This window comes from Oncorhynchus mykiss, chromosome 31 (genome assembly GCF_013265735.2).
Source record: "Oncorhynchus mykiss isolate Arlee chromosome 31, USDA_OmykA_1.1, whole genome shotgun sequence".
Classification (NCBI taxonomy): Eukaryota; Metazoa; Chordata; class Actinopteri; order Salmoniformes; family Salmonidae; genus Oncorhynchus; species Oncorhynchus mykiss.
In genome coordinates, this window is record NC_050571.1 from 12,351,003 (window position 1) to 12,370,168 (window position 19,166).

Consider the following 19,166-nt stretch of genomic DNA (forward strand, 5'->3'; position numbering starts at 1 on the left):
ACACACACACACACACACACACACACACACACACACACACACACACACACACACACACACACACACACGGTAGAGAGAGTGGGCACATACACATACACACAAGCAGCACACACAGACACCCACTCAGCAGTACACAGACACCCACTCAGCAGTCTACGGGACCGAACACACTGACATGGCAGAATGAGGTTAAGACAGTTAAATATTATATGTAATATGTAATTCATTATTCATATCTGTAAAAGCCCATAATATGTCTTATTTATACTTCTGGCTTTAACGTTACTGCTGAGGAGAAGAGAGGAGAGGATTGGATTGGAGAGGAGAGAAAATGAGATGGGGGAGAGAAGATGTTTGAGGTTATGTCAGCTCTGAAGAAAATAGTGTTTGTAGAAAAGACAGTTGGTTTTATCTCTAACTGTTGTAGAGGGAACAGTTGGTTATCTCTCTAACTGTTGTAGAGGGAACAGTTGGTTATCTCTCTAACTGTTGTAGAGGGAACAGTTGGTTATCTCTCTAACTGTTGTAGAGGGAACAGTTGGTTATCTCTCTAACTGTTGTAGAGGGAACAGTTGGTTATCTCTCTAACTGTTGTAGAGGGAACAGTTGGTTATCTCGCTAACTGTTGTAGAGGGAACAGTTGGTTATCTCGCTAACTGTTGTAGAGGGAACAGTTGGTTATCTCGCTAACTGTTGTAGAGGGAACAGTTGGTTATCTCGCTAACTGTTGTAGAGGGAACAGTTGGTTATCTCGCTAACTGTTGTAGAGGGAACAGTTGGTTATCTCGCTAACTGTTGTAGAGGGAACAGTTGGTTATCTCACTAACTGTTGTAGAGGGAACAGTTGGTTATCTCTCTAACTGTTGTAGAGGGAACAGTTGGTTATCTCGCTAACTGTTGTAGAGGGAACAGTTGGTTATCTCTCTAACTGTTGTAGAGGGAACAGTTGGTTATCTCTCTAACTGTGGTCATGTCATGCTCTTGGCTCCAGAATCTTTGCAATCTTTCAGAGGTAAATATTAGTCTTTCCACTGATGATTTTATGAGGGATGTGTATGTAGACAGACAGTGTGTGTGTGTGTGTGTGTTTACAGGTATGATCGGCTATGAATAGCCAACTGACATTTACTCCTGAGGTGCTGACATGCTGCACCCTGGACAACTACTGTGATTATTATTATTTGACCATGCTGGTCATTTATGAATATTTGAACATCTTGGCCATGTTCTGTTATAATCTCCACCCGGCACAGCCAGAAGAGGACTGGCCACCCCTCATAGCCTGGTTCCTCTCTAGGTTTCTTCCTAGGTTTTGGCCTTTCTATGGAATTTTTCCTAGCCACCGTGCTTCTACACCTGCATTGCTTGCTGTTTGGGGTTTTAGGCTGGGTTTCTGTACAGCACTTTGAGATAACAGCTGATGTAAGAAGGGCTATATAAATAAATTTGATTTAGGAGGGCAGGGTTGGCAGACAGAGAGACTATCAGATCAATCTAAACGATCATGTCTAACTGCATCTCCCCCTAAGGCAGAACTGGACCGTGTCTATGTGCATGTGTGGCATGCTGACTAAAGGGAAGGCACCTAACAGCCAATCACTTGATTTCCTCTATGGTTTGGCAAAGACAGAGACAGAGGGGTGTGTAGTCTGGCTGAGAAGAGAAATAGACAGAGAGAGATAGAGTGAGATAAATAAAGCCCTTAAATTGAAATTGAATTAAACGAGAGACAGGGGGGAGGAAAAGAAGTGGTGTCTACTTAGTCTATATCTGATTCTTTACCTCCTATTCCACCTCCTCCCCTTCTCCCGTCCTCCTTCCCCTCCCCTCTCCCTTCCTCCTTCCCCTCCCCTCTCCCTTCCTCCACCTCCTTCCCTTCTCCCTTCCTCTACCTCCTCCCCTCCTCCCTCCACCTCCTTCCCTTCTCCCTTCCTCTACCTCCTCCACCTCCTCCCCTTCTCCCATCCCCTCCCCCCATCTTCCATCCCCTCCCCTCCCTTCCTCCACCTCCTCCCCTCCTCCCTTCCTCCACCTCCTCCCCTCCTTCCTTCCTCCACCTCCTCCCCTCCTTCCTTCCTTTACCTCCTCCCCTCCTTCCTTCCTTCCTCCACCTCCTTCCCTTCTCCCTTCCTCTACCTCCTCCACCTCCTCCCCTCCTTCATTCCTCTACCTCCTCCCCTCCTTCCTTCCTTCCTCCACCTCCTCCCCTCCTTCCTTCCTCTACCTCCTCCCCTCCTTCCTTCCTTCCTCCACCTCCTTCCCTTCTCCCTTCCTCCATCCCCTCCCCTCCCCTTCTCCCATCTTCCACCTCCTCCCCTTCTCCCTTCCTCCACCTCCTCCCCTCCTCCCCTTCTCCCTCCCTCCACCACCTCCCCTCATCTCTTCCTCCAACTCCTCCTTCCTTCCTCCACCTCCTCCCCTTCTCCCTTCCTCCCCTTCCCCTTACCTTCTCCCTTCCTCTACCTCCCCCCCTTCTCCTCCCCTTCTCCCCTCCTCCTTCCCCTCCCTTTCTCCCTTCCTCCTTCCCATCCCCTTCTCCCTTCCTCCACCTCCTCCCCTCCTCCACCTCCTCACCCCCCTACTCCACCTCCTCCACTTTTCCCCTCCTTTCCCTTCTCCCTTCCTCCACCTCCTCCCCTTCTCCACCTCCTTCTCCTCCCCTCCACTTCTCTCCTCCTCCCCTTTCTCCACCTCCTACCCTTCTCCCCTCCTCCTTTCCCTCCCCTTCTCCCTTCCTCCACCACCTCCACCTCCCCTTCTTTCCTCCTCCCCTTCTCTACTCCTCCCCTCCTCCACCTCCCCTTCTCTCCTCCACCACCTTCTCCCCTTCTCTCCTCCTCTCCTTTTCTCCTCCTCCTTCACCTCCTCCCCTTCTCTCCTCCTCCACATCCTCCCCTTCTCCAACTCCTCCCCTTCTCTCCTCTTCCTCCTCCCCTTCTCTCCTCCTCTTCTCTTCTTATTCACTTCCTCCCCTTCTCCAACTCCTCCCCTTCTCTCCTCTTCCTCCTCCCCTTCTCTTCTTATTCACTTCCTCCCCTTCTCCACCTCCTCCCCTTCTCTCCTCCTCCCCTTCTCTCCTCCTCCACCTCCTCCACTTCTCTCCTCCTCCTCCCCTTCTCTCCACCTCCTCCACTTCTCTCCTCCTCCACCTCCTCCCCTTCTCTCCTCCTCCTCACCCTTCTCTCCTCCTCCTCCACTTCTCTCCTCCTCCTCCCCTTCTCTCCTCCTCCTCCCCTTCTCTCCTCCTCCCCTTCTCTCCTCCTCCACCTCCTCCCCTTCTCTCCTCCTCCTCCCCTTCTCTCCTCCTCCACCTCCTCCACTTCTCTCCTCCTCCTCCTCCTCCCCTTCTCTCCATCTCCTCCACTTCTCTCCTCCTCCACCTCCCCTTCTCTCCTCCTCCTCCCCTTCTCTCCTCCTCTTCTCTCCTCCTCCTCCCCTTCTCTCCTCCTCCTCCCCTTCTCTCCTCCTCCTCCCCTTCTCTCCTCCTCCTCCCCTTCTCTCCTCCTCCACCTCCTCCCCTTCTCTCCTCCTCCACCTCCTCTCTACTTCCTTTTCTCCATCCTCTTTATAATGATAGCAGTAGTGTAATTACGCTTTGCAGCAGTAGTGTAATTACGCTTTGCAGCAGTAGTGAGCGCTACCTTGCTATGTTTTGGCTGATTCATAATAGACTGTTTGAACATGAGAGTGTGTTATAGTCTACAGAGGCTACAGCCAATCGGATTCGCTCAGGGCTGATCGCATCTGAAGTGGCGTTTGGCAGACTGAGCATGTGCAGTAGAGTGTTCTCTCTCATCTTGGGACCCACTTCTACACTGAATGTGCTGACATTTCCCTTCCTTCGCAAGACAGACGATACGAAAGGCCACCAGCAGGAGGGTGTTGTGTGTGTGTGTGTGTGTGTGTGTGTGCCGTTTTAAATATTCACAGCGACATCCTGTCATAGAGCTCTGAACAGGAGGGAGGATAGAATCTGTACTTCTACTGCACTGCTTTCTGCCTCACACAGAGGTCACACACACACACGTGCACACACACATGCACAGACACACGCACACGATATGAATAATGTATGAGGGTATTTGCATGCTAAGATGCTATGGCCTGTGCTGTGTCAGAATGATTCAGTGAAGTCACTGTGACCATGTACACCAATACAGTTATCCTCAAGGTTACACACTGTTAGGGCACTGGGATACACACTGTTAGGGCACTGGGATACACACTGTTAGGGCACTGGGGTTTTACATAGACGTGAAGAACTGTGTGCGCCAGGCCTAAACTCGGTTAGTGTCTACAGTACTGCAAATAAAACCTTAAGGAGAGGGGAATGTTTAGAGTGAACACATGTAGGAGAGTTTAGAGTGCAACACGTGGAGAAACACGTGTGTATTGTTTGTTGTCAGAGTAATCAACCAATGAACGCGTTTGTTTGTTTACCTTGTCCGACCTTCATAACCACTTTCATGGCCTTGGTCTTACAGACTCCTCCCTCTCTGTTCTCCAGGCCTTCGACTGAACCATTGGATGTGGCTGCGAGAGAGAGAGAGTAGAGAGAGAGAGTAGAGAGAGAGAGTAGAGAGAGAGATAGAGAGAGAGAGTAGAGAGAGAGAGAGTAGAGAGAGAGGGAGCGAGAGAGAGAGAGAGTAGAGAGAGAGTGTAGAGAGAGAATGTAGAGAGGGAGTGTAGAGAGAGAGAGAGGTAGAGAGAAGAGAGAGAGAGAGAGAGAGAGAGAGAGAGAAATGATTATTACACAAGCTCAAACATAGAAAGGAGTAACAAGAGACTCCAACCTTTAAATCCATGATAAATAATTGGGAGTCTGAGTGTTCACAGACATATGTTACTTCATAAACAAATGATGATGACCAGGCCAGTATCTACACTCAGACGTCACATACTGTAATGGAGGCAGCCTTCACTGAGCTCCCCAACCCTGAAACCTCCAGACTACCACCGCTCTTCACATAATCGTCTCCTGCACGATTTCTCCTCTTTCTCTTGGGTTTAACTTCTCAGGACAAGGTTAGATTAAAATGAGCTCTTTGAAGATGGAGCTCAAAGCAGCCTGAATAATCTGGCTGTGTGTGTGTGTGTGTGTGTGTGTGTGTGTGTGTGTGTGTGTGTGTGTGTGTGTGTGTGTGTGAGAGTGAGTGAGTGAGTGAGTGAGTGAGTGAGAGTGAGTGAGAGTGAGTGAGTGAGTGAGTGAGTGAGTGAGTGAGTGAGTGAGTGAGTGAGTGAGTGAGTGAGTGAGTGAGTGAGTGAGTGAGTGAGTGAGTGAGTGAGTGAGTGAGTGAGTGAGTGAGTGAGAGAGAGAGCAACATGCTCTGAGTTTTATATCCACTCAGGGACAGAGAGAGAGAGTTTTATATCCACTCAGGGACAGCTAAATCCTCCTTTTGTAAACTTACTTCAGTCATTTAAATGTCATGTTCTTCCATACGGACTGAAGAGGAACTAGCATAACTGATCTAGAGGAGGATAAGTAACCCCAGGGTTGAGGTGGGGGTAGAAAGGCCTGTGTTGCTAATAGTGAATCGGCAGTTTGCGCCCTTCAAAAAAGCCTTTTAAACTTTCCCTTTAAAATTCCTAGTCAGAATTCCCAAGGCCAATTTCATTCTGAACACTGTACTCCCAAATATTCCAGTTGTTAAATAAGAACAAAACAAGGTGCACAGTCATTCTCTCTCTGTGTCTACAACTGTTTGGACAGGAAACACTGCAGTAGTCTGCGGTAATCCGAGCGCTCTCTCCACCCTGTTTTTAATCCAGATCTGGAGAGTCATATTATTAAAAGAGAATGTTCATGTTCATGTTCGGGGCTCCTTGGACTGTCAATAGAGAGAAAAACACATGGGAGGAATGCACAGCATGGGAGGGGCTGAAACACACACGTCTGTCTGGCCAGAATATACCTCCTGCTGCCTGGAGCCTCCAGGACTGGTCAGCAATAATAAGACCTGGATGATTCATGTCGGAGGCCTATGTATTCAGCTTTGTGTGTGTGTGTCTATGTGTGTATGTATGTATGTATGTATGTATGTATGTATGTATGTATGTATGTATGTGTGTGTGTCTATGTATGTATGTATGTATGTATGTATGTGTGTATGTGTGTATGTGTGTATGTGTGTGTGTATGTGTGTGTATATATGTGTGTATGTATGTGTATGTGTATGTGTGTGTGTGTCTATGTGTGTATGTGTGTATATGTGAATATGTGTGTGTGTATGTGTGTAAATAAATAAACTTTGATTTGATTTGAAAAGTGTACATGTATTCAGCAGCAGGGCCACAGGACCTCATTTAGCTGGACCAGTGAGTAAATGGAGAGAGAGAGAGACAGAGACAGAGACAGAGAGAGAGAGAGAGACAGAGAGAGACAGAGACAGAGAGAGAGACAGAGAGACAGAGACAGAGACAGAGAGAGAGACAGAGAGACAGAGACAGAGAGAGAGAGACAGAGAGAGAGAGAGAGATGTACTGAGCAAATGTCAAATTGGCTTTTTATCAAATTACCATACAACAGACCATGTATTCACCCTGCACACCCTAATTAACAACCAAACAAACCAAAACAAAGGCAAAGTCTTCTCATGCTTTGTTGATTTCAAAAAAGCCTTCGACTCAATTTGGCATGAGGGTCTGCTATACAAACTGATGGAAAGTGGTGTTGGGGGTAAAACATACGACATTATAAAATCCATGTACACAAACAACAAGTGTGCGGTTAAAATTGGCAAAAAACACACACACTTCTTCACACAGGGTCGTGGGGTTAGACAGGGATGCAGCTTAAGCCCCACCCTCTTCAACATATATATCAACGAATTGGCGCGGGCACTAGAAAAGTCTGCAGCACCCGGCCTCCCCCTGCTAGAATCCGAAGTCAAATGTCTGCTGTTTGCTGATGATCTGGTGCTTCTGTCACCAACCAAGGAGGGCCTACAGCAGCACCTAGATCTTATGCACAGATTCTGTCAGACCTGGGCCCTGACAGTAAATCTCAGTAAGACCAAAATAATGGTGTTCCAAAAAAGGTCCAGTCACCAGGACCACAAATACAAATTCCATCTAGACACTGTTTCCCTAGAGCACACAAAAAACTATACATACCTTGGCCTAAACATCAGCGCCACAGGTAACTTCCACAAAGCTGTGAACGACCTGAGAGACAAGGCAAGAAGGGCATTCTATGCCATCAAAAGGAACATAAAATTCAACATACCATTTAGGATTTGGCTAAAAATACTTGAATCAGTCATAGAGCCCATTGCCTTTTATGGTTGTGAGGTCTGGGGTCCGCTCACCAACCAATACTTCACAAAATGGGACAAACACCAAATTGAGACTCTGCACGCAGAATTCTGCAAAAATATCCTCCGTGTACAACGTAGAACACCAAATAATGCATGCAGAGCAGAATTAGGCCGATACCCACTAATTATCAAAATCCAGAAAAGAGCCGTTAAATTCTATAATAACCACCTAAAAGGAAGCGATTCCCAAACCTTCCATAACAAAGCCATCACCTACAGAGAGATGAACCTGGAGAAGAGTCCCCTAAGCAAGCTGGTCCTGGGGCTCTGTTCACAAACACAAACACACCCTACAGAGCCCCAGGACAACAGCACAATTAGACCCAACCAAATCATGAGAAAATAAAAATAAAATTACTTGACACATTGGAAATAATTAACAAAAAAACAGAGCAAACTAGAATGCTATTTGGCCCTACACAGAGAGTACACAGTGGCAGAATACCTGACCACTTTGACTGACCCAAAATTAAGGAAAGCTTTGACTATGTACAGACTCAGTGAGCATAGCCTTGCTATTGAGAAAGGCCGCCAAAGGCAGACCTGGCTCTCAGGAGAAGACAGGCTATGTGGACACTGCCCACAAAATGAGGTGGAAACTGAGCTGCACTTCCTAACCTCCTGCCCAATGTATGACCATATTAGAGACACATATTTCCCTCAGATTACACAGATCCACAAAGAATTTGAAAACAAACAACATTTTGATAAACTCCCATATCGATTGGGTGAAATACCACAGTGTGCTATCACAACCGCAATATTTGTGAAGAACTAACACCATTGTAAATGCAACCCATATTTACATTCATTTATCTTCTCTTTTGTACTTACTTATTCTTTTGGAACTTTTGTGAGTGAAATGTTAACTATTCATTTGTATTGTTTATTTCACTTTTGTTCGTTTTCTACCTAACTTGTAGTGTAATGTTAACATACGTTTCCCATGCCAATAAAGCCCCTTGAATTGAAATAAAAATTGAGAGAGAGACCGATAGACAGAGAGATACAGAGAGACAAATCAAATCAAATCAAATCTTATTTGTCACATACACATGGTTAGCAGATGTTAATGCGAGTGTAGCGAAATGCTTGTGCTTCTAGTTCCGACAATGCAGTAAATTTCAATGAGTAATTTAACCTAACAATTACACACAAGTGTAAAGGGATGAAGAATATGTACATAAAGATATATGAATGAGTGATGGTACAGAACGACATAGGAAAGATTCAGTAGATGGTATAGAGTACAGTATATACATATAAAACTGACCATCCTACCAATCCTCGACTTCGGCGATGTCATTTACAAAATAGCATCCAACACTCTACTTAACAAATTGGATGCAGTCTATCACAGTGCCATCCGTTTTGGCACCAAAGCCCCATATACTACCCACCATTGCGACCTGTACGCTCTCGTTGGCTGGCCCTCGCTTCATACTCGTCGACAAACCCACTAGCTCCATGTCATATACAAGACCCTGCTAGGTAAAGTGCCCCCTTATCTCAGCTCGCTGGTCACCATAGCATCTCCCACCTGTAGCACATGCTCCAGCAGGTATATCTCTCTGGTCACCGCCAAAACCAATTCTTTTTTTGGCCGCCTCTCCTTCCAGTTCTCTGCTGCCAATGACTGGAACGAACTACAAAAATCTCTGAAACTGGAAACACTTATCTCCCTCACTAGCTTCCAGCACCAGCTGTCAGAGCAGCTCACAGATTACTGCACCTGTACATAGCCCATTTATAATTTAGCCCAAACAACTACCTCTTTCCCTACTTTATTTATTTTATTTATGGGAAATCTTTTTGTATCCAAATCCGGCTTTAAACTTCTTCACAACAGTATCTCGGACCTGCCTGGTGTGTTCCTTGTTCTTCATCATGCTCTCTGTGCTTTTAACGGACCTCTGAGACTATCACAGTACAGGTGAATTTATACGGAGACTTGATTACACACAGGTGGATTGTATTTATCATCATTAGTCATTTAGGTCAACATTGGATCATTCAGAGATCCTCACTGAACTTCTGGAGAGAGTTTGCTGCACTGAAAGTAAAGGGGCTGAATAATTTTTCACGCCCAATTTTTCAGTTTTTGATTTGTTAAAAAAGTTTGAAATATCCAATAAATGTCGTTCCACTTCATGATTGTGTCCCACTTGTTGTTGATTCTTCACAAAAAAATAGTTTTATATCTTAATGTTTGAAGCCTGAAATGTGGCAAAAGGTCGCAAAGTTCAAGGGGGCCAAATACTTTCGCAAGGCACTGTATATCTTCCGTCATTAAGTTACTAGTAGAAGGAACCGACAGTCATCTTCTGTATTGAGGCCAACCAAACAGAGTTGGAATAGAGAGATATTCCTGTTCTGTTTGTGTTAGTGAGACCCAGCTGCACTTATTAGACAGAGAAACAGAGAAACAGGCTAGCACATTTAGCAGAATATACTGCACCATTCAATGAGCACAGACATGGTTGTTTGGTTTGGGTTTATACTGTTGATGATGGAGATAACCCCCTGACACACACACACTGTACACACACACACTGTACACACAGTGGTAGCTGGCAGACTGGGATTCATTCTCAGAAGTGTCTGTCTGTACTTTGACCTTTATCTAATCCCATGACCTAAATAATCCTAATTACTATATCAGATGGAGCTAAATACCCACAAAGTATTTAGCAAAGATAATGAACCTATATATTTTTTTATAATATCATCTTTGAGAACTAAAAAAAATCACCAAAATAAAAGCTAGACAGTCAGGGAGAATTGAACATTTAGCAGTATTGATTTTGTTATTATGTTTGAGTAAAGGACACAATATTAGCCATGACATAATGCATAGAATTTCAGGAAATGTGCTTTAAAAAAGCAACATTTTAGCATGTAAATCTTGGTGGGGCAAACTCCACCCCCCCCCCCCCCCCCCCCCCTCACCTTACCACTGCTACACCTGGCTAGCAGCAGAGTCCCAACACCTTACCACTGCTACACCTGTCTATCAGCAGAGACCTTACCACTGCTACACCTGGATATCAGCAGAGACCTTACCACTGCTACACCTGGCTATCAGCAGTCCCAACACCTTACCACTGCTACACCTGGCTATCAGCAGAGTCCCAACACCTTACCACTGCTACACCTGGCTATCAGCAGTGACCTTACCACTGCTCCACCTGGCTATCAGCAGAGTTCCAACACCTTACCACTGCTACACCTGTCTATCAGCAGAGACCTTACCACTGCTCCACCTGGCTATCAGCAGAGTCCCAACACCTCACCACTGCTACACCTGGCTATCAGCAGAGTCCCAACACCTTACCACTGCTACACCTGTCTATCAGCAGAGTCCCAACACCTTACCACTGCTACACCTGGCTATCAGCAGAGTCCCAACACCTTACCACTGCTACACCTGGCTATCAGCAGAGTCCCAACACCTTACCACTGCTACACCTGGCTATCAGCGGAGTCCCAACACCTTACCACTGCTACACCTGGCTATCAGCAGAGTCCCAACACCTTACCACTGCTACACCTGGCTATCAGCGGAGTCCCAACACCTTACCACTGCTACACCTGGCTATCAGCAGAGTCCCAACACCTTACCACTGCTACACCTGGCTATCAGCGGAGTCCCAACACCTTACCACTGCTACACCTGTCTATCAGCAGAGTCCCAACACCTTACCACTGCTACACCTGTCTATCAGCAGAGTCCCAACACCTTACCACTGCTACACCTGTCTATCAGCAGAGTCCCAACACCTTACCACTGCTACACCTGGCTATCAGCAGAGTCCCAACACCTTACCACTGCTACACCTGTCTATCAGCAGAGTCCAGACACCTTACCACTGCTACACCTGGCTATCAGCAGAGTCCCAACACCTTACCACTGCTACACCAGTCTATCAGCAGAGTCCCAACACCTTACCACTGCTACACCTGGCTATCAGCAGAGTCCCAACACCTTACCACTGCTACACCTGGATATCAGCAGAGTCCCAAAACCTTACCACTGCTACACCTGGATATCAGCAGAGTCCCAACACCTTACCACTGCTACACCTGGCTATCAGCAGAGTCCCAACACCTTACCACTGCTACACATGGCTATCAGCAGAGTCCCAACACCTTACCACTGCTACACCTGGATATCAGCAGAGTCCCAACACCTTACCACTGCTACACCTGGCTATCAGCAGAGTCCCAACACCTTACCACTGCTACACCTGGCTATCAGCAGAGTCCCAACACCTTACCACTGCTACACCTGGCTAGCAGCAGAGTCCCAACACCTTACCACTGCTACACCTGTCTATCAGCAGAGTCCCAACACCTTACCACTGCTACACCTGGATATCAGCAGAGTCCCAACACCTTACCACTGCTACACCTGGCTATCAGCAGAGTCCCAACACCTTACCACTGCTACACCTGGCTATCAGCAGAGTCCCATCACCTTACCACTGCTACACCTGTCTATCAGCAGAGTCCCAACACCTTACCACTGCTACACCTGGCTATCAGCAGAGTCCCAACACCTTACCACTGCTACACCTGGCTATCAGCGGAGTCCCAACACCTTACCACTGCTACACCTGGCTATCAGCAGAGTCCCAACACCTTACCACTGCTACACCTGGCTATCAGCGGAGTCCCAACACCTTACCACTGCTACACCTGTCTATCAGCAGAGTCCCAACACCTTACCACTGCTACACCTGTCTATCAGCAGAGTCCCAACACCTTACCACTGCTACACCTGTCTATCAGCAGAGTCCCAACACCTTACCACTGCTACACCTGGCTATCAGCAGAGTCCCAACACCTTACCACTGCTACACCTGTCTATCAGCAGAGTCCAGACACCTTACCACTGCTACACCTGGCTATCAGCAGAGTCCCAACACCTTACCACTGCTACACCAGTCTATCAGCAGAGTCCCAACACCTTACCACTGCTACACCTGGCTATCAGCAGAGTCCCAACACCTTACCACTGCTACACCTGGATATCAGCAGAGTCCCAACACCTTACCACTGCTACACCTGGATATCAGCAGAGTCCCAACACCTTACCACTGCTACACCTGGCTATCAGCAGAGTCCCAACACCTTACCACTGCTACACATGGCTATCAGCAGAGTCCCAACACCTTACCACTGCTACACCTGGATATCAGCAGAGTCCCAACACCTTACCACTGCTACACCTGGCTATCAGCAGAGTCCCAACACCTTACCACTGCTACACCTGGCTATCAGCAGAGTCCCATCACCTTACCACTGCTACACCTGGCTAGCAGCAGAGTCCCAACACCTTACCACTGCTACACCTGTCTATCAGCAGAGTCCCAACACCTTACCACTGCTACACCTGGATATCAGCAGAGTCCCAACACCTTACCACTGCTACACCTGGCTATCAGCAGAGTCCCAACACCTTACCACTGCTACACCTGGCTATCAGCAGAGTCCCATCACCTTACCACTGCTACACCTGTCTATCAGCAGAGTCCCAACACCTTACCACTGCTACACCTGTCTATCAGCAGAGTCCCAACACCTTACCACTGCTACACCTGTCTATCAGCAGAGTCCCAACACCTTACCACTGCTACACCTGGCTATCAGCAGAGTCCCAACACCTTACCACTGCTACACCTGGCTATCAGCAGAGTCCCAACACCTTACCACTGCTACACCTGGATATCAGCAGAGTCCCAACACCTTACCACTGCTACACCTGGCTATCAGCAGAGTCCCAACACCTTACCACTGCTACACCTGGCTATCAGCAGAGTCCCATCACCTTACCACTGCTACACCTGTCTATCAGCAGAGTCCCAACACCTTACCACTGCTACACCTGTCTATCAGCAGAGTCCCAACACCTTACCACTGCTACACATGGCTATCAGCAGAGTCCCAACACCTTACCACTGCTACACCTGGATATCAGCAGAGTCCCAACACCTTACCACTGCTACACCTGGCTATCAGCAGAGTCCCAACACCTTACCACTGCTACACCTGGCTATCAGCAGAGTCCCATCACCTTACCACTGCTACACCTGGCTAGCAGCAGAGTCCCAACACCTTACCACTGCTACACCTGTCTATCAGCAGAGTCCCAACACCTTACCACTGCTACACCTGGATATCAGCAGAGACCTTACCACTGCTACACCTGGATATCAGCAGAGACCTTACCACTGCTACACCTGGATATCAGCAGAGTCCCAACACCTTACCACTGCTACACCTGGATATCAGCAGAGACCTTACCACTGCTACACCTGGATATCAGCAGAGACCTTACCACTGCTACACCTGGATATCAGCAGAGACCTTACCACTGCTACACCTGTCTATCAGCAGAGTCCCAACACCTTACCACTGCTACACCTGGCTATCAGCAGAGTCCCAACACCTTACCACTGCTACACCTGGATATCAGCAGAGTCTTGTCTGGCAACAAAACAGTTCATTCCGCCTCTTTACTGCCTTTAAAATAAACCATAGCTGATATGTCTGACTTGCTTAAACAAATGTAGTTTCTACTGACAATTGAGATGTACAAACTATGGCATAAGGGGACGACGAACGCATAAGAGGCCATCCGTAATTTAGATTAAGTCATTAATGAGCGAGCTAGGACAGACGTAGTCAATATAACAAGAAACAGTATATGAACCCTTTGGAATGGACTTCTGCATACATTGGTCATACAATTTGATCTGATCTTCATCTAACGCACAACAATAGACAAACACAGTCTGCTTAAACTAATAAAACACAAACAAGTATACTTTTTCATGATTTTATTGAACACACTGTGTAAACATTCACAGTGCAGGGTGGGAAAAGTATGTGAACCCCTGGATTTAATAACTGGTTGACCCTCCTTTGGCAGCAATAACCTCAACCAAACGTTTTCTGTAGTTGCGTATCAGACCTGCACAGCGGTCAGGAGGAATTGTGGACCATTCCTCTTTACAATACTGTTTCAGTTCAGCAATATTCTTGGGATGTCTGTTGTGAACCGCTCTCTTGAGGTCATGACACAGCATCTCAATCGGGTTGAGGTCAGGACTCTGACTGGGCCACTCCAAAAGGCGTATTTTCTTCTGTTGAAGCCATTCTGTTGTTGATTTACTTCTGAATTTTGGGTCGTTTTCCTGTTGCATCACCCAACTTCTGTTGAGCTTCAATTGGCGGACAGATAGCCTTACATTTTCCTGCAAAATGTCTTGGTAAACTGGGAATTCATTTTTCCATAGATGATAGCAAGCTGTCCAGGCCCAGGAAGCAGCAAAACAGCCCCAAACCATGATGCTCCCTCCACCATACTTTCCAGCTTTATGCAAGTAAACAATTCTTCTGAGATCTCTTTTGTTCATCAGTCAATGCGTGTAATTTGCAAATAAATTCATTAAAAATCCTACAATGTGATTTTCTGGATATTTTTTCCCCTCATTTTGTCTGTCATAGTTGAAGTGTACCTATGATGAAAAGGCCTCTCATCTTTTTAAGTGTGAGAACTTGCACAATTGGTGGCTGACTAAATACTTTTTTGCCCCACTGTATATTTCCCATTCAGAGCGAGTTTTTTCCTAGTTTCCAGTTGTTTTGAACGTGGCAGAAGTCATGCTGGATTGACAGCATGGCCAATGTATTCAACTTTTTTCTGGCCCATGGCATGTGAATGTTTATCCTTTTAAGCTTAGAAAAGAGACCCTTAAACTCATACTTGGACCACACACCCACTCCACCAAATAACAGGCTAGTGATAGCTTTGAAATGCTTTCAGTTAGCCACTGATGCCTTCCCAACCACTTATTGTTGAATTTGCGATTTCCAACTTCTTGTGTAATGTTTATGTCCAATGGCCGTTGAGCTCCAATATGTTTTATCTATAATTTATCTTCATATGACAAGGATTGAAAAGGAATTGTCAGTAGAATGTCGACGTGATTCATGACGATGACTGCTTGTCTAGCTTGCTAGCTAAGATTTTGAAAGTATGATGTTGACATGATCTTTCAAGTTGCGCTGCTTTTTCTCCTTCAACAAAGGTTACAATTTTGAATGTACCACCGTTTATTCCCAACGAGCTAATGGAGCATGAGTTATTGTGGTTTGGGAAGTTTGCAAGTTAAATTAAGATTGTCCCGTTGGGTTGCAAACACCTGGCTCTGAAACAGGTAATGTCGTTTCAAACACCTGGCTCAAACAGGTTATGTCGTTTCAAACACCTGGCTCTGAAACAGGTTATGTCGTTTCAAACACCCGGCTCTGAAACAGGTTATGTCGTTTCAAACACCTGGCTCTGAAACAGGTTATGTCGTTTCAAACACCCGGCTCTGAAACAGGTTATGTTGTTTCAAACACCCAACTCTGAAACAGGTTATGTCGTTTCAAACACCCGGCTCTGAAACAGGTTATGTAGTTTCAAACACCCCGCTCTGAAACAGGTTATGTCGTTTCAAACACCCGGCTCTGAAACAGGTTATGTTGTTTCAGCGACAACTGTTTATGTTTTCGGACTCACCGGAGCAGACTTTGGATTTATCGTTTAAAGTCAAGTATGACAACAGACTGTATAGTTATGCTAGTACGGGTAGTCAACAGTGTTTTGAGTGTGGGGATGTTGGCCATAAGCGACATGCTAGCTATACTGTGTGCCTTTTGAAAGAAATGCAGACAGAGTGAAGCAACTGAGGACTGAGTATGTTCAAGTATGTTCAGGTATGTTCAGTTTCAAGATGCCTTTGTGAAGAATCCCCCCAAAATTCGACATCATTGTTATCAGTAATTCTCTTTCCAAAACATATTTTTAGAGGGTGATGGAGGTGGATGCTGACGAAAACCATCACAAATACCTCTTTTTGGATGAGGCAAGTTTCAACCTGGCCAAGACAAGGAGGAGAGGTCGGAATTTCATTGGCTAGCAGGCAGCCATCCAAGTACCTGGACAATGTGGGGCCAACATCACCATGTGTGCGGCTATAACAGAAGATGGTGTGGTTGGACGCAGACCTCGTATTGGATCATATAATCCAGCTCTCCTTGTAATCTTCCTTGATGAGATGAATCAGGTCTGTCGAGCTGATGGCGTGACATATGTCATTGTGTGGGATAATGTCAGGTTCCACCATGCTCAAATGGTGCAAGCATGGTTTTAGCCCCATCCACAATTTACCACCCTGTACTTACCCCCATACTCTGCTTTCCTTAACCCGACTGAATAATTTTTCTCCACATGGAGGTGGAAGATATGATAGGCGCCCTCACGAACAAGCCACCCTTCTCCAGGCCATGGATGACGCATGCAATGACATCACAGCAGACCAGTGTCAGGCCTGGATTCACCCTGCAATGACATCACGGCAGACCAGTGTCAGGCCTGGATTCACCATGCAATGACATCACGGCAGACCAGTGTCAGGCCTGGATTCACCATGCAATGACATCACGGCAGACCAGTGTCAGGCCTGGATTCACCATACAATGACATCACAGCAGACCAGTGTCAGGCCTGGATTCACCATGCCCTGAAGATTCTTTCCAAGATGTTTGATGGAAATATAGAAGTACAGTAACCAATCCTGTGATTTGTTTTTTACAGTAAGCCAGGTGAGGAACACTGCAGTGATGTTTTTTACAGTAAGCCAGGTGAGGAACACTGCAGTGATGTTTTACAGTAAGCCAGGTGAGGAACACTGCAGTGATGTTTTTTACAGTAAGCCAGGTGAGGAACACTGCAGTGATGTTTTACAGTAAGCCAGGTGAGGAACACTGCAGTGATTTTTTTTACAGTAAGCCAGGTGAGGAACACTGCAGTGATGTTTTACAGTAAGCCAGGTGAGGAACACTGCAGTGATTTGTTTTTTACAGTAAGCCAGGTGAGGAACACTGCAGTGATTTGTTTTTTACAGTAAGCCAGGTGAGGAACACTGCAGTGATTAGTTTTTTACAGTAAGCCAGGCGAGGAACACTGCAGTGATTCGTTTTTTACAGTAAGCCAGGTGAGGAACACTGCAGTGATTTGTTTTTTACAGTAAGCCAGGTGAGGAACACTGCCGTTGACGTTTTACTGTAGTTTTTTGTTTGTTTTTTTGTAGTTAATTACTTTTGCTTTGATTCAAAGATTCCTACACTATGTTGTGATTTTATTGTTTCATCAATGATTCCACCGTCTGTAGTATTCTCTCTACTAGTAATTTTACAGTGATGTATTTATGTGTAGTACCATAATAGTAGTACCTACTTGCACATCATCATCTGCCCATCTCTCACTCCAGTGTTAATATGCTAAATTGTAATTACTTCACTACTATGACCTATTTATTGCCTTACCTCCTCACGCCATTTGCACACACTGTATATAGACTTTATTTTTAACTATTGTGTTATTGACTGTACGCTTGTTTATTCCATGTGTAACTCCGTGTTGTTTGTGTCGCACTGCTTTGCTTTATCTTGGCCAGGTCGCAGTTGTAAATGAGTGTTGCGTCCGTTGTCGGAATGAGACCAAAGCGCAGCGTGGAAAGTGTACATCTTCATTTATTTTAGAATGAACACCAACAAAACAACAAAAGATCAGCGAACGTAAAGTTCTGCAGGGCTCTACAGCTACTGTGCAAAAACAAGATCCCACAAACTAAAGGTGGAAAACAGGCTGCCTAAGTATGATCCCCAATCAGAGACAACGCTAGACAGCTGCCTCTGATTGGGAACCATACAGGGCCAACAAAAAAATAAACTAGAATGCCCACCCAAATCACACCCTGATCTACCCAAATAGAGAAATAAACTAGAATGCCCACCCAAATCACACCCTGATCTACCCAAATAGAGAAATAAACTAGAATGCCCACCCAAATCACACCCTGATCTACCCAAATAGAGAAATAAACTAGAATGCCCACCCAAATCACACCCTGATCTACCCAAATAGAGAAATAAACTAGAATGCCCACCCAAATCACACCCTGACCTAACCAAATAGAGAAATAAACAGGCTCTCTAAGGTCAGGGCGTGACAATGAGAACGTATCCTCAACTAGCTTACCTGGTTAAATAAATGTGAAATAAAATAAATGAAATATGTATCACATATTTTGTACTATAATATTTAATGATTCTACGAACAACTACATAGTGAAACTATTGGTATCTTGTGTGTGGGTGATCTAAATGAATGTTCCTATGGTATTTCATGATAAATGAGTTATTTGAACCAATGACTCTGCCAGTGCAAGGTTTCTTTAAAGATATGAATGAACAATGCAATGTTTTGAACATTGGACAGCCTGTGTTACAAGTGATGACCGTTTTGAGTTTTGTGTCTAGAGTTTTGAAAAATGACCACAAGGTTCTGAAATTAGTGACAAAGTGATTGTAAAAAACTGAAATGTTAAGTTACTACATGATGCCATGTTTTGTGAAAAGTTTTTGTTGTTTTGGGAAAAATGTGGGGTTATTGAATGGAATTTTGAGTCCTTGACAATGGTGGGAGGTTGGGAAGGCCCAAATACATGTGTTTTGTCGATAGTATACTGCTCTGTCTCTTATTGAAGTTAAAGAAACTATCAGGGCCCTTGAACAGGACATCAAATCTATTGAGTGAATGACCCTGGACTAGTCATGAACTTACAGGACAAGAGACATGAACTGAGGTCGTTTCTTCATGAAAGAGTGAAGGGTGCCTTGATTAGGTCTCGTTTTGCTACCCTCAAGGATATGGATGCTCCTAGTGCTTTTTTTTAAACACTAGGACTGTCGACATTACAACGTAAACAGATGGTCTGCCTTTGTCTTCCC

General features: G+C 45.7%; 1 protein-coding gene across 2 annotated transcripts in view; it reads right to left on the reverse strand.

Annotated features, from left to right (window-relative positions):
• The window catches only part of LOC110504586 (ephrin-B1-like), a 154,077-nt gene that overhangs the window by 18,985 nt on the left and 115,926 nt on the right, over positions 1-19,166 (reverse strand). For both annotated transcript variants that reach the window (XR_005041128.1, XM_036969561.1), the window contains exon 3: positions 4,441-4,533. Coding sequence is in view for 1 of the 2 variants with exons in the window: in XM_036969561.1 (XP_036825456.1) it covers positions 4,441-4,533 (93 nt within the window). In the remaining variant the exon portion in view is untranslated. The remainder of the gene's footprint in view (positions 1-4,440; positions 4,534-19,166) is intronic.